This window comes from Sorex fumeus, unplaced genomic scaffold (assembly GCF_029834395.1).
Source record: "Sorex fumeus unplaced genomic scaffold, SorFum_2.1 ptg000063l, whole genome shotgun sequence".
NCBI lineage: Eukaryota > Metazoa > Chordata > Mammalia > Eulipotyphla > Soricidae > Sorex > Sorex fumeus.
This window is the reverse complement of record NW_026606120.1, coordinates 6,759,518-6,773,986: the sequence shown is the minus strand read 5'-3', so window position 1 is coordinate 6,773,986 and position 14,469 is coordinate 6,759,518. Positions and strand designations below refer to the sequence as shown.

Below are 14,469 nucleotides of genomic sequence, written 5' to 3'. Positions count from 1 at the left end.
GGCTTCCTAGAGACTCTTTCTCCCTGGAAAAGAGCAGAATGGTTGGTTTTGCTGTTTTCTAGAACACTGCTCTCTCCTTCCTGGTCTTTTTTTTTTTTTTTTTTGCCAGGTAGACCTTCTCATTGATATTGACACTTGTCAATTACTTTCACATCCTGCTTGTTCATTATCTAGCCACAAAATACATCTGTGTGTTACTAGTTGCTTGAAACTTTCTCTCATGATTCATAGATCATGTTGGTGGCAATTGTAGTTCTAAACTGTTTCCAAAGTAAATAAATAAATAATTAAAAAAAAGAAAAACAACCAGTTTCCAGTTTTAAAAAACGCTGTTTAAAGCTGGTACAGCAAGCCCCTTGAGACTCCCTACAGAGCACACCATTGGTCAGGATACTCAGTTCCCTTTTCTGCAGCCCTGAGCAAACCAGACTCTGTTAGCCAAGTCCATCGCAGCAGGACATCTGCCCCTGTGTTCAGTTCAGCCTCTTGATGTGTCTCTAGTGGAGCTCTTTCCTCCCTCCCTTTCCTCCCTCTCACTTTCTCTTTCTCCTCCAACCCATCTCTCTCTCTCTCTCATGCACTAGTTTCATTCATTCATTCATTCATTTATTTTGCTTCTCGTGCTCAAACTCAGAACTTCAATATGGTAGCATGCATGCCACCACCACCAAGCTCCAGTGGGCCACTGGTATTATTTGTAATCTTAAGATAGAGTTGCTATGAGAACTGTTGAGTGTCAGTGATGATGGGTACTAAGCTGTGACAGAGTAGTTTTATTTTCTTATCCTAGCCATTTATCTCCCTACATGTGAAGTATTTTTCCATCCATCCATTAAAAAGATTGCTGAATCTATTCTAAGTAAATTTTTTCCAGAGCAGATGTTTCTACATATCTAAATACATTATCTCTGCATTTTTTTTTTTGTTGTTGTTGTTCCTGTTACAGAGAGATACAGTATGAGGCTGCCTTCACAAATCCCACTGTTTTGAGTAAACCAGCCATTGTATCTGCAAACTCCTTGGACCGCCCTTCCTTAGTACCTCTTCCTAAATCTCTTTCTCTCTTTCCTCTCTACAGGCCGATACGTTAAAAGAGAGGTATCAAAAAATTGGCGACACCAAAAGGAATACTCCCATTGAAGCCCTGTGTGAGAACTTCCCAGGTAGGGCCTGAGTGGTGTGACTGGAGTTTTGAGATAGGATCTCTCTACAAAAGGGTGTTTGTCTACTTTACACTTCCCTTTATTGTTTTTTAGACTTGGTAGATTTTATTTTATTCTTTATTTATTTTTTGCTTTCTGGGTCACACCTGGCAGTGCTCAGGGGACCATATGGGATGCTGGAAATCGAACCTGGGTCAGCCATGTGCTGTGTTATCACTCCAGCCCCTAGACCTGGTAGATTTTAAAACTTTCATCTGATCCAGAAAGAAAAACCAGCCTTGGGGCCAAAGAGATAAGACAGTTCAATGGATAAGGTGCTTGCCTTGAAGGTGCTAACCCAGGTTTGATCCCCAGCACTGCATATGATTGATTCCCTGACTGTGGTCCATAATCCCACATCCCCAAGAAAAAACACCAGAGTCAGTATATACGTGTATTTTTTGTTTAGCTCCCAAACTTCTTATTCTGCTAACAAGCATGACCTCTCAACTCTTTTCCTGACAGAGGAGATGGCAACCTACTTGAGGTATGTCAGGCGACTGGACTTCTTTGAAAAACCCGACTACGAGTATTTACGGACCCTTTTCACAGACCTTTTTGAGAGAAAAGGCTACACGTACGACTACGCCTATGATTGGGTCGGGAGGCCTATTGTGAGTGCACTCATTTCACTTTTTCACGTCACACCTTCTCAGATCTGGCTTTTATTATTGGACTTTCTGCCTAAATCTGTGTTGTTAAATCTTCTGTGACTACACACTTTACATTTGCTGACCTTCAAGGAAGATGCACAAGGTTCCCCTACTAGAGGTGAGAAGTCCCGAGCACCACTCTGCTGTGTCCTGAGCATTGTGGCACCAGTCATACTTTGAGAGTCACTTGGACCTGGAAGCTGATGCTCCTGGGTCTGTTAAGGTGTCTGACTTCTATACGAGTAGAAATTTTTGAATTTTCTTTTCTGGCCAGAGATTCAGAGGGCCAGATATCTTACTAAGAGATATCATTATAGAAGAGGAAGTTTTTTGTTTTTGTTTTTTTCAATGTAATATCGTTTCCAATGAGCTGTTGTGGCCCAAGCGCCTTCTCTTCAAGGCTGAGCAGAGATAAGAAGACTTGAAAGTGCCCTCTAGTGGTTGAAAAGAAATACTGCTACTACCCTGTTAGCTGTCCCTGTCACTGTCCTCCCGTTGTTCTTTGGTTTGCTTGAGTGGGCCCAGTAACATCTCCATTGTGAGACTTGGTGTTACTGTGTTTGGCATATTGAATACGTCACGGGTAGCTTGCCAGGTTTTGCCATGCGGGCGAGATACTTTTAGTAGCTTGCTGGGCTATCCGAGAGGGGTGGAGGAATCGAACCTGGCTCGGCCTGGCTGGCTGCGTGCAAGGCAAACGCCCTACTGCTGTGTTATCGCTCCAGCCCACCCTGTTAGCTAATGCTGTCATTTTCATGTAGAGATGAGGGATTGAGTTGGGCCTGTTCCCATTTGACCTTTCACTCTGTCTTCCCAGCCTACTCCAGTGGGGTCAGTTCATGTAGATTCTGGTGCCTCTGCAACAACCCGCGACAGCCACACGCACAGGGAGCAGCCGTCACAGCAGCCTCTTAGAAACCAGGTATGTGCTGGGCCTTCCTTGTTCATATATTTCTCTTTTCATGTCTAATGTTAGAACTTAGGTTCTTTAACTTTTCTGCTTAACTGTATGTGTGAAATCAATGATAGAAGGCTTCCTATTTCTCTCCAGTACAGTGGGAAAATATTGAAACTTGGGCTGGAGACTCAATATGGGCACATGCTGGGTTCGATTCCCAGCACAGTATATGCCACCCCAACCCCCCAGCATTACCAGGAGTAAGCTGTGAACACTGGGTGTGTCCCCAGAACAAAAAAAATACTGAGATGTTGACCTGGTGCCTTACATGGAGAAGCCACTCTGGTGAATCTGGGCCGACCAGAGCCTTTGCTGAGGACTAGCCCAGAGTCAGGACTCCAGCCCAAAGGGTGGCAAGGATTGGCAGGACAACCCACTCTGGCCTCATCTGCAGTCAGTCTAGAGCGCTCATCTGTGCTGAGTTTTCTGGCTTCTTAAGAGGGTTGGTAATTGGATCGCGCTGGAGAGATAGTACAGTGGGTAGAGTGCTTGCCATATGCACACAGCTTAATCCTTGGCATCCTATATGGTTCTCTGAGTAGCACCAGGAGTAATTCCTGAGTGCAGATTAGGAGTAACCCCTGAGCATCTCTGCGTCTGTCCCAGAAAACAGAAATAAACAAAAGGGTTGGTGCTTTGAACTACCTGGGGATGAACTTGCTTCTGCACCCCACCTCAACCCTGTATCCAAGTCAGTTTTAAAGCTGGCTCAGATATGAGATGGTTCCTGAGTGAAGTCTCAGTTCTGTGTACTTTCTGCTTAGCTTCTACTCCAAAGAAGGTCTGTGTTCTTTTATCTTTTTTTTTCTTTTTGGGTTATACCCAGCGGTGCTCAGGGGTTACTCATGACTCTGCACTAAGGAATTACTCCTGGTGTTGCTTGGGGGACCATATGGGATGCTGGGGATTGAACTAGGGTTGGCTGCGTGCAAAGCAAACGTCTTAGCCATGGTACTATTGCTTCGGCCTGGTACATATCCTTTAGTGTTCATTCTTTTTGAAGTAAGCTGTCTTCATTTAGATTTTGCTTCATTAAAGACAGAGGAGGCATCCAAAAAAGTATCAACAAACCAGAGGTGATCCCTTTGTACAGCACAAGGAATAAGCCTTGTGCACTGCCAGTGTGGTCCAAAAGTTAAAAGAAAGAGAAAAGAAAAAAACTTTCAGGGGCCTCAGAGATAGTGTAGCGGATAAGGTACTTTCCTTGCATGCAACTGAACCATGTTTGATCCACGAACCGCGTATGGTCCCCTCAGGCCCATCGGAGTGATCCCTGAGCAAGTGCATACTTTGGAGTAAGCCCTGAACTCAGCTGGCTGTGGCTCCAAAACAAATAAATAAAAATCAACAAAATTGACAACATGAGAAGAGGCAATTGGTTGGAGAGTCAATAGAAGTGTTTAACTCTGCTTTGTTTTGTTTTGAGGCCACACACAGCAATGCTCGAGTGTTACTCCTGGTTCTGCACTTAGGGATCACTCCTGGTGGTGCTCAGGGATCATAAGGGATGCCAGGTATTGAATCTGGGTCAGTCACGTGCAAGGCAAACACCCTACCCACTGTACTGTCACTCCAACCCCCAGAGTTTTTAACTTTATATCATATATTGCTAAGAGTAAAATGTGCATCTCAGTTAATCAACAAAGAATAATAAAACAGTTTCACATACATAGGTACACACATGCATACATACATGTCATCATCACCTGTCAATTACCTTGTTTTCCATCATCTCGAACCTCACTTTTTATATTGACATTTTTGCAATAAAATGAAAAAGCATTTCATCACAGATGCTTGTGTGAAAGTACATAGTTTTAAGCAGTATACAGATGTGCACAGATTCATAAATATGTATAGACTTACCAGTGAGCATTCTCTTCAAAATATATGGCCTTTTGGATATGAAAAAAAAATTATAAACGGGGTCTGACCCAGCAGTTGCCTTGTTGTGTGCTTGTGCCCAGAACTATGCCCAGAACTATGCCCATCACTCCCCAAAAAGAAATTAGTGTGCTGGGAGTAGAGTTCAGTGGGATGAAGTGCAAACTTTGCATGTGAGGGACCCAGGTTCAGTCCCTGGCACCACTTGGTCTCTCTCTTGGGAGTGACTCCCCAAGCCCCACCAGAGAGCCAGGAGTAGCTCCTGGAAAAGGACATAAAGAACATAAAGAAAAGAACATTCCCTTTTGCTCAGGAGCAGGGAGCAAAACTAACGGCACTTAGCAAAGTGTAACCCTATTTGGGTCTGTATTTAACCTGTTATAATCAAAATGGTTGACTGACATTTTTAAATTTTACTTCAGTTTGACAACAGAATATTGTTGACTTCTGTGATTATTCATTTCTGTGTCCCTTTTAGAAGGGGAGAATGTTGAATGTGCAGTTTATCTGAAACTTTTATGCTTTTTTTTACTTCATAAATTGTTAAATTCTCTAGAAAGTAATTTTATAAAGTTACTGTCTTCTCTGGTAGAATAATCTTCTTGTAATCAGTCATATTAAGGCAATCTAAGATATGATTGTTATATGGATAAAACTGTTGAAATGGAGGCTCGAGTTGTAGCTCAGTAGTAAAGCAGGTGTTTTCCATGACAGTCTCTGAATTTGAGACTGTTGCCAGGGCTACCAGTGTTAATGATAGCAGTATATTAGAATTGATCTAACTATCTAGGTATGATACATTGTTTATGGCTTCAGCTCCAATACTTTATTGTATTGGAGTTATTTATTTATAACTTAATTATAGTGATTTTCTCAGTGGTATGTAGTTGTTTAAAAAAAAAAGGCAAACATAGAGATAGTACAGGGTTTAAGGCTCTTTCCTTGCATGTGGCTGACCTAGTTCAGTCCTCCACACCATGTATGGACCCATTAGCATTGCCAGGAGTATTCCCCGAGCACAGAGCCAGAAGTAAGTTCTAAACATTTCCAGGTGTTTAAGATAAAGGGCCAGAGAGATAATACAGAGGGTCGGGCTCTTACCATGCACACAGCAGATCAGGGCTCAATCCCCAGCAACCAATATGGTTGAGCACACTAGGAGCAATTCCTGAGTCCAGAGCCAGGAGTAACCATGCCCCCCTCACTCCCCGCCCTACCAAAAAAAATAAAATAATGTATATGGTTTTAATAGTGAAGAAATCAGGTCCAGGGATGTGGCTTAGTGATAGAGCATCTGCCTTGTATTTGTAAGGTCTGTGTTGGGTATTAACCCTAAGTGCTTTGGGCTTCATCAGTGAATTGTCTCCTTTCCTCCCCACATAGAAACTTCCAGTGCTCTTATGAGCACCCCTAATCCCCTGAGTTTATCTTTAGCCTTTCTTTGTGCTTTACCTCTCATTGTTACATTCCCCAAGTCGGTGTTGGTTAGTTATAAGTCAAAACTTTCTGGTAACTCTGGATTTTGTATTTTAAGTGAATTAACTTGCTTTTCTGTCTCCCCTGTAGAGCACGGTTCTTTGCTTAAACACAGAAAGACCGTTAATGCTACATTCCTAATATTTGGGAGTGATTGACTCAAATATATCTACTCTTGGGCATTCGTCATAATTACTTGACTCAGGCATCAGTTGCCGTAGTTCCTAACACCCCACAAAGGGAGGTCCCGCTGTGGGACTGGGATAGACCCCAGGCAAGTGGCGAAGCCATCCCGGCATCGAAATGGGACAGTCTAGAAAGCATAAATGCACAGTCTTGATGTAAGCCATTATGAATTGAGAGACAGGACGCCCATGGGGAAGGACAAGCTGGACTGGCCTGAGGTCTTAGTCTCGGATTTACGGTAAAAGCCTTACTTGCCCTTGGAGCCCAGAGAACTAAGTTTGGGATCTATATCTCTTACTATGTTTATCCAAATAACTGCAAGTATTAATCAGCAATAAATGTTAATGTTAAATATGTGTAACTAAGGGAAAAAGAAAAGCAATATAGATGTCCCTGGGAGCTAGAGTGTCTCCTTGAATTACCCCGAAAATTGCCTCTGCTGAAACTCTTCGCCTCTGTAAATGATCAGTCATACCTATGTGCAGTATTGTACCTCAAAACCCCCAGATGTTCTATAAGTATGCTAGCAGCTCTGGATTAAATGGGCCATATTTACCATCTATCCTTGAGTTCCCCATCTGTTTGTGGGGATGTGACTCTCAACCACCGAAGTCGTTGTGCACCCAGATTTTGAACTCACAGTCCTAGGCATTTAACATTACAGATAAAAGATGTTTAAAAATGGTCTGGAGAGTGAGTATGGGTGCTAAGGCCCTTGCCTTGCACATAGCCAACCCGCGCTCAACCTCTAGCACCCCACGTAGTCGCCAAGCCCTGCCAGGAGTGTCACATGATTGTTAAGAGATTGACTTCCCCTTTTCTACACATTACTGCGGATTTTATATCTCCTTCCCAATTTTGAATTGTTGCTGGGTAGTTTTTCTGCCCTGTGCAGTGTAAATCAGTGCGTTCTTAGTGTTTAACTTTTTTTTCTTTTTTTTGGCAGGGAGGTTAGGGCACACCTGACAGTGTGCAGGAACTATTCTGGACTCCTAAATGCAGAACTCCAGAAAGGCTCAGAAGAGTTTAATGAAAATGACAGTAAACATTATATGAACAACACCAAGTTTAGGTACTGAATGAAAAAGGCAAGGCTAGGAAAATGATCATAATGCTTTGATGCAAGGCAGAGGTGGAAAGTTAGTTTCTAATTTCAGAAGGAATTGAGACTAAATTTGTTTTGTTTTATTTTCAAGTCATACGCAGCAGGGGATGCTCCCAGCAGTGCTCAGGGAACTTGGTAGGTTCTAGAGATCAAATCCAGGCCTCCTTCATACAAAGCATCCATCCCGCCCGTTGTGCTACCTCTTCTCTTACCCTGAAACAACATTTTCAAACTGAGAAGTGTTGCTTATAGTTTTTCTTTCAAAGTCTTTTTACATAGAAAGTGATAGTAAAGTAGAAATGAAGTCTTATGAGTTAGCAGATAAGAAGTTTGTTTCAGAGGTAAAGGAAGACCAGTGAAAAAGAGGTGGATGGGACTGGAGCGATAGTACAGCAGGGAGGGTGCTTGCATTGCACGAGGCTACCCTAGGTTCAATCTCTGACATCTCATATGGTCTCCTGAGCACTGCCAGAAGTGATCCCTGAGTGGAGAGCCAGAAGTATGCCCTGAGCATTTCCTGGTGCCCAAAACAAAAGAAAGGAAAACGAGATGGAATGGAAAAGAGATGCCAGGGTGTAACCTGTCAGAGTTGGCAGCCCACATAGGTGTCAGGGTTGAAGGAGAAAGAAAGATAAATCAAATCTGCCGAAATTTTTAAGTTGAGGTATTTTTGGAGGCAGTGTGGTACTATCACTACAAATAAGACTTAATTAGAGCTTGAGTTTGTATCTTGAGTTTGAAACACTAGCAGTGTGTTCCAACTGAATATGTCTTCAGGCAGACAATTCCTCTCAAAGCGAAAGCCAAAAAGATATTGATGGGGTGAGGAAGGAAGAGATGTGGGTCCACACCCAGTGGCTCTCAGAGCTTTGTGCTAATGAGTCACTCCTGGTGAACCATATAAGGGATATGGGGATTGAACTCAGCCATATGCAAACCAAATGATGCCTCTACTATCTCTCTGGTCCCAACCAGAAAGATATTTGGAAGTCAAGGTATGGCGATGACATTGATGATAGCACCGAAGAGCCTCTTTCCTCTGGGTGAGTCTGCCCATGTGTGGTAGAGCAGTGAGGCTGGGGATTAGCAGGTGCCATTAGTCCTTTAGAAAGGAAGGGAAGGCAGTGGAGATTCAAATCTGCTTTTCCTTACCCCAAAGCTCCGAACATAATTAGTCTTTCTGGGTCCTCGGCTTTCTCACATGTAAGCCTTGTAAAAGCAGAGATTTTTTTTTTTGTCACCTTTGTGTCCCCAACACCTCAAAAAAGGTGTCTGTATTGGTAGGTATTTAGTAATTGTATGACTCTTCAAATGATGAATATTAATAAAATAAGATTTTTTTAATAGAAATTTTGGAGGTTGCTGAAATGGTAGGACACATGCTGAACATATGTGAGGTCCAGGTTCCATCCCTGGTTCTTTGTGACTCACACAAACCCCAGTATGCACCAACTGTGGCTCTGTTGCTCACCAAGCATCGTTACTGCTAGAGCTAGCAATACCTGGTATGACCCTTAAAGTAATAACCACAGGCCAAAAGGCTAAAGGGTTAAGGCACTTGCCTTGCATGTGACTGACCCCAGTTTGATCGTTGGCACAGCTTGGTCCCCAGAGCACAGTCAGAACTGGGAGTATCCCCCAAGCACCCATGAGTGCCCAAAAGCCCCAAATACATAAAAACAACAGCAACAGTTACAGCAGATTTTCGTTGCAGAATACATTCTGCTAATTGCATTAGCTTTCTTCCTTTACCACATGAAAATCTTCAGGAGCTATTTTGCTTTGCTTTCTAGGCACATTGAACTGTACTGTTCGGTTGCTAGTTGTAATAAAAGACCCCCAAGTATGGTTCCCGAAGAATTACATTTAAACTCACCATATAAACTTACTGAAGTTGTCTATTATTTCTTTATATTTTTGTTGGATGTGGGAGCAATAGCACAGCGGGTAGGACATTTGCCTTGCACGCGGCCGACCCCGGCCAACCTGAGTTCGATTCCTCTGCCCCTCTCAGAGAGTCCAGCAAGCTACTTGCCTGCATGGCAAAGCCTGGCAAGCTACCTATGACGTATTCGATATGCCAAACACAGTAACAACAAGTCTCACAATGGAGATGTTACTGGGCCTGCTCAAGCAAATCGATGAACAATGGGAGGAGTGCTTCAGTGCTACAGTTGGGTGATGTACTGGGTATTGAATCCAAGATCTCACACATGCGGGGCCACTGAGCTGTGTCCACAGCCATTTGGCTTTTGTGGTTTTTTTTTTAAATTTTTGGTTTTTATTTTTGGATATTATGCAATATCTCCTAGGAGATATTCTTGACTCTGTTCTCAGGAGTTACTCCTGACAGTGCTCTCTGGCTCCATAGATCAATTTTTAAAAACTATTAATACTAACTTTTTTAAATTCATTTTTACCCAGCTCTTAGAGAACTGTAATTAATCCTTGAGTTTGTATGCATGAAATATTCTTAACTGCTAGATCCATTTAGAAAGATTCCAGTTATGTTAGTTATCATTTTACTTTTGGTATTTGTCCTTTCCCAGTTCCAAAGATGGTAAACATTGCTGTGACTCTGATTCCTCTCTAAAGAACTCTGCATTACCACCCATCAGCAAGGGGATGAAAACTTTAATCGTTCTGCTTATTTCTACCTGGCAATGCTTCCCTTATATTCTCTGATCAAATTCAATCAGGAAGTAAGTCCTGTCGTTACCCAGAGATCCAATATTAGATTGTACTACATTGTGCTGTCGAAGGTATTTGCTTGTTCAACACATCAGATGTAGACTTAATTGTGTTGACTGGAATGAGAATGCAGCAACGCTCTGCACTGTCAGAACTTTAAGTCTAAGCTGTGGGGCCAGAGCGATAGTGCAGCAGGTAAGCTGTTTGCCTTGCACGAAGCTCCACAGTCTGGTCCCTAGAATCCAAGATGGTCCCCTAGCCCCACCAGGAGTGATCCTTGAGCACAAAGCCAGGAGTAAGTCCTGAGCACTGCTGGGTATGGCCCAACCCCCCACCCCCTCTGTACTTCCCCCCAAATCTATGCTTATGAAAATCCTTACTCAAGTAAATGCTGTGCAAATGGAAGTCATTAAGGTTCTCATTTTGCCATTCTCAGACTTTTCTTATCTTCCAGTGACTCCTTGTATTTGGTAGATTTTCTGTGGGCATATAAAGCAAGGGGACTTGACCTAGAAGGTCAGGGAATAGAATTTGTTTTGAGATCATAAAAAGTCATTAATGACTATTAAGAACTATTAAACTCTACCAGACATGTTACACTACACTGATAATAATGGATTCCAAAATATTATTTTTATATGAGTAGCATATGTTTAAAGAAAAGAGGCTATTCTTTGGGGTGGGTCAGATGGTTCAGGGTGGTCCCGAGATTGATCCAGAGACCCATGTCATAGGGCCTCACTACCAGACCCACGCACAACATGGCACTGCTGGGCCTAATACCAGTCAGGCCTGCCCTGCCAGGTGTACCATCACCAGAAGTTGCCCTGGGGTCCCCTGAGCATGACTAGGAGTGTCCCTATATATATATTTTAAAAATAGGAGTTTATTCTTTGTTAAGCTCTTCTAGGTAAATTGTTCTTTTGCAAAGTCCCAAGTATGACTAGCAAGAAAATATGAATCAGAGATCAGTTAAACTGATCCCTCATTCCTCTGGGAAAGCCTTGTTTAAACTGTGTCTTAACATTAACGAAAGAAACAACGAAACTTGGAAATGTTCAATCATACTGAGTTACAGACTAGTTTAGATTTATCTAGACTCTAAAAGGAATTTGAACTTGAGGAATATACCAAGCCTTCAAAAATATTATGGGCTGGTGCCTTTATGTCCTTAACTGTGTGAGGCTTGTTAGGTGCATCGCAACAGGGACGTTAGATCAGGTAGCCAAGATGGTCAAAAGTCGTCATAGTATGGGTATTATTTTGTAAAGCCTTAGAAGAGCAATAGTGATTAATTCTCCATTTCCTTCCTTTCACAGAATACTGCTTCATTTTCAGCAAGGTTCAGGGTTTGCTAGTTGAAGGGATAGATGGCTTTTCGCAGGCACAGTTTGCTTCCTCCTGGCCTGCCCGTGAGTTCATAGCTGGCCGCCTGCTGTGTAGCAGGAGCTCAGGTGCAGAGATTGCGCACTGGCCCTGCCACCTGCCACCCCTGAGCTCAGTGGGAACGGGCTGCTGTTCCTCAGTTACGGACCCTTAACCCCCGGAGGGACATTGGAACAAGCAAGTACAAAACTGAAATAAAATACAATTTTTAGCTTCTCCTAGTCTCATCACTTCTGCTCTTGTTTGTTCTGTATTTTTTTTCCCCCGCCAGGGCCACAGTCTGACTCAGTGGTAGAGTGTCTGCTCTGCATGTGTGAGACCCTGTGTTTGATCTTAACATCACAAAAAAGAAAAAAAAATTTTTTTAAGTCTCTGTTCATTCTTCAATACTTTTTTTATTTCAGTCTACATCCTGAATCTGAGGCAGGGAAAACTTGAGAATTCTGGAGTAGTCTCTATCTTCATCATCTTTCCATGGGGGTGTAGGAGGTATTTTTTTACTAAGGTAGAAGAGTGGGTAGACCTGGGTTCGATTTCTATCACCCCATATGGTACCCTAAGCCCACCAGGAATGATCTCTTGAGTACTGAGCCCTAAGTACCACTGGACGTGGCACAAAAACAAAAAACTAAAAGAGGTTTTATCAAATCATAACTTAGATATTGTCGTTACATTATGTTTAGGTTTACAGTACTGGATGGCAAGATCACTGCATACTGCCTGGTTATTGGGAGCCCCACCCACTGCATGGATGTCTGTTTTTCACACACATGCTTCCCCACCCCTGATTCTTAGTTTTTATACTGCAGGCTGACTCTGGCCCACAGACAGCTGAAATTCACTGTCTTCTATGATACTGACATTTAAAAAAAAAAAAATCAACAGACCTCTGTGTTTTTCCTTACGTACTTTTTGTTAGTTTCATTTATTAATGTTGATTCTAGTTAGATTGCTATGGTGTTTTTTCCTCATTCACCTACTACTTACTAACCCAAGCATTTCCTAAAAGGTAATGCAGGTAGGGCTGAAGATCTTCTTGTTAGTTGGTTTGGGGCCCTACCTGCCAGTACTTCGGGGTTGCTCCCAGCAGTGCTCGGAGACCATCAGTACTAGTGCTCTCAGCCCTTTGCTTTCTCTTTCTCTGACCCACAACTGAGGAGTTTAGAGCATTTATTTCCTCTAGGAGTTCCCACTACTTAAAATTCCTGTGACTTACACATGTAATATGAACTTTTGCCTTTCAAGAAATGCCGACAGGGCCAGAGAGATTGTATAGAGCTTGAGGCACTTGCCTTGAACACCCCCAACCCTGGCTCAATCCCCTGCACTGCGTATGTTCCCCTGAGCACAGAGGCAGGAGTAAGCCCTGCTCATTCCAAACTAGAAGCTATTTGCCACAGGAATCAGGAAAATATTCTAGCCTTTACATTTATTTCTTGGTAGACTGTAGCACTGTAGCACTGTCCTCCCATTGTTCATTGATTTACTCGAGCGGGCCCAGTAACATCTCCATTGTGAGACTTGTTACTGTGTTTGGCATATCGAATATGTCAGGTAGCTTGCCAGGATACATTTATTTCTTGGTAGCCTTTTTAAAGTCATGCATCCTTTAACCTTCATGTTATGTCACTCTGCTTTTTTTTTTAATGTAGGAGTACTGCCATTTATTCAGCCACTGATTAGCTGATTGAATTGTGCACGAACTCCACCTTACTTTTTTTAAAATTTTTTATAAATTTATTTATTGAATCACCGTGAGAGCAGTTACAAAGCTTTCGGGTCTAAGTCTCGGTCATACAATGAAACACCCGGTACCTTCACCAGTGCCCATTCTCCACTACCAAAAACCCCCGTATACCCCCATTCCCCGCCCTCCCCCTACCTGTGGGGCAGATGATTTCCACATTACTCTCTCTCTACTTTGATCTCTCTACTTTGATTTCCACATTACTCTCTCTCTACTTTGATCTCTCTCTACTTTGAAATACATTCAATATTTTGACCCCAGACCCACCATTATTATTTGAGATTTTACCCCAACACTCAGATCTGCTGAAAAGGCAACAGTAGATAATTTGTGTTCTATTGCTGGTTATGAATAACATATGATGTCCGTGGCTGCAGTAGGGTCATGTGATTTTGAAATTCCAAAATTTTAACACTTAAATCTGGAGGGATTTCTGCCAAAAGCCACTGGGTTTCGAGATTTGCTCCTGAGTCTCTGGGATCATGGCCGTTGAGCAGCTTGATCTGGAGCCAGAGAAGCTGTTCATGGGCGATGACTTGGGGTCTCTCTGGGGTGGGGAGGACAGGCCCGGCTCCACCCCCATCCCGTGAGGCCCAACAAGTTTTGTTACTGCAGGCCCAAGCCTGACTGTCCAATGGCCTCTGGAGGATGACAGCCACCTAGCCACCAGGGGGAAGCAGGCAGAGGGATAGCACCCTTTCCCCCCTGGGGTGGCCCAGTGACAGTAACCTACTGCGGAGTCCAGCCGCATTTTTGCCAAAAGCCGCTGGGTTTCGAGGTTTGTTCCTGAGTCTCTAGGATCATGGCCATTACGCAGCTTGATCAGGAGCCAGAGAGGCCATTCATGGGCGATGACTTGGGGTCTCGTTGGGATGGGGAGGACAGGCCCGGCCTCCCCCCCCACCCCCCCAATCCCGTGAGGCCCAACAAGTTTCGTCACTGCGGGCCTAAGCCTGACTGTCCAATGGCCTCTGGAGTTTGACGGCCACTGAGCCGCCAAGGGGGAGCAGGCGGAGTGACAACAACCTTTCTTCCCAGGGGTGGCCTGGCGACAGTAACATACTGTGGGGTCCAGATGCATTTCTGCCAAAAGCCACTGGGTTTCGAGATTTGTTTCTGAGTCACTGGGATCATGGCCATTAAGCAGCTTGATGAGGAGCCAGAGAGGCCGTTCGTGGGCG

General features: G+C 43.5%; 1 protein-coding gene across 3 annotated transcripts in view; it reads left to right on the top strand.

Annotated features, from left to right (window-relative positions):
• CSNK1G1 (casein kinase 1 gamma 1) overlaps nt 1–14,469 on the top strand; it is a 161,797-nt gene that overhangs the window by 130,235 nt on the left and 17,093 nt on the right. For all 3 annotated transcript variants that reach the window (XM_056127486.1, XM_056127485.1, XM_056127484.1), the window contains exons 8-10: nt 1,079–1,163; nt 1,668–1,816; nt 2,673–2,777. In XM_056127486.1, coding sequence (XP_055983461.1) covers nt 1,079–1,163; nt 1,668–1,816; nt 2,673–2,777 — 339 coding nt within the window. The remainder of the gene's footprint in view (nt 1–1,078; nt 1,164–1,667; nt 1,817–2,672; nt 2,778–14,469) is intronic.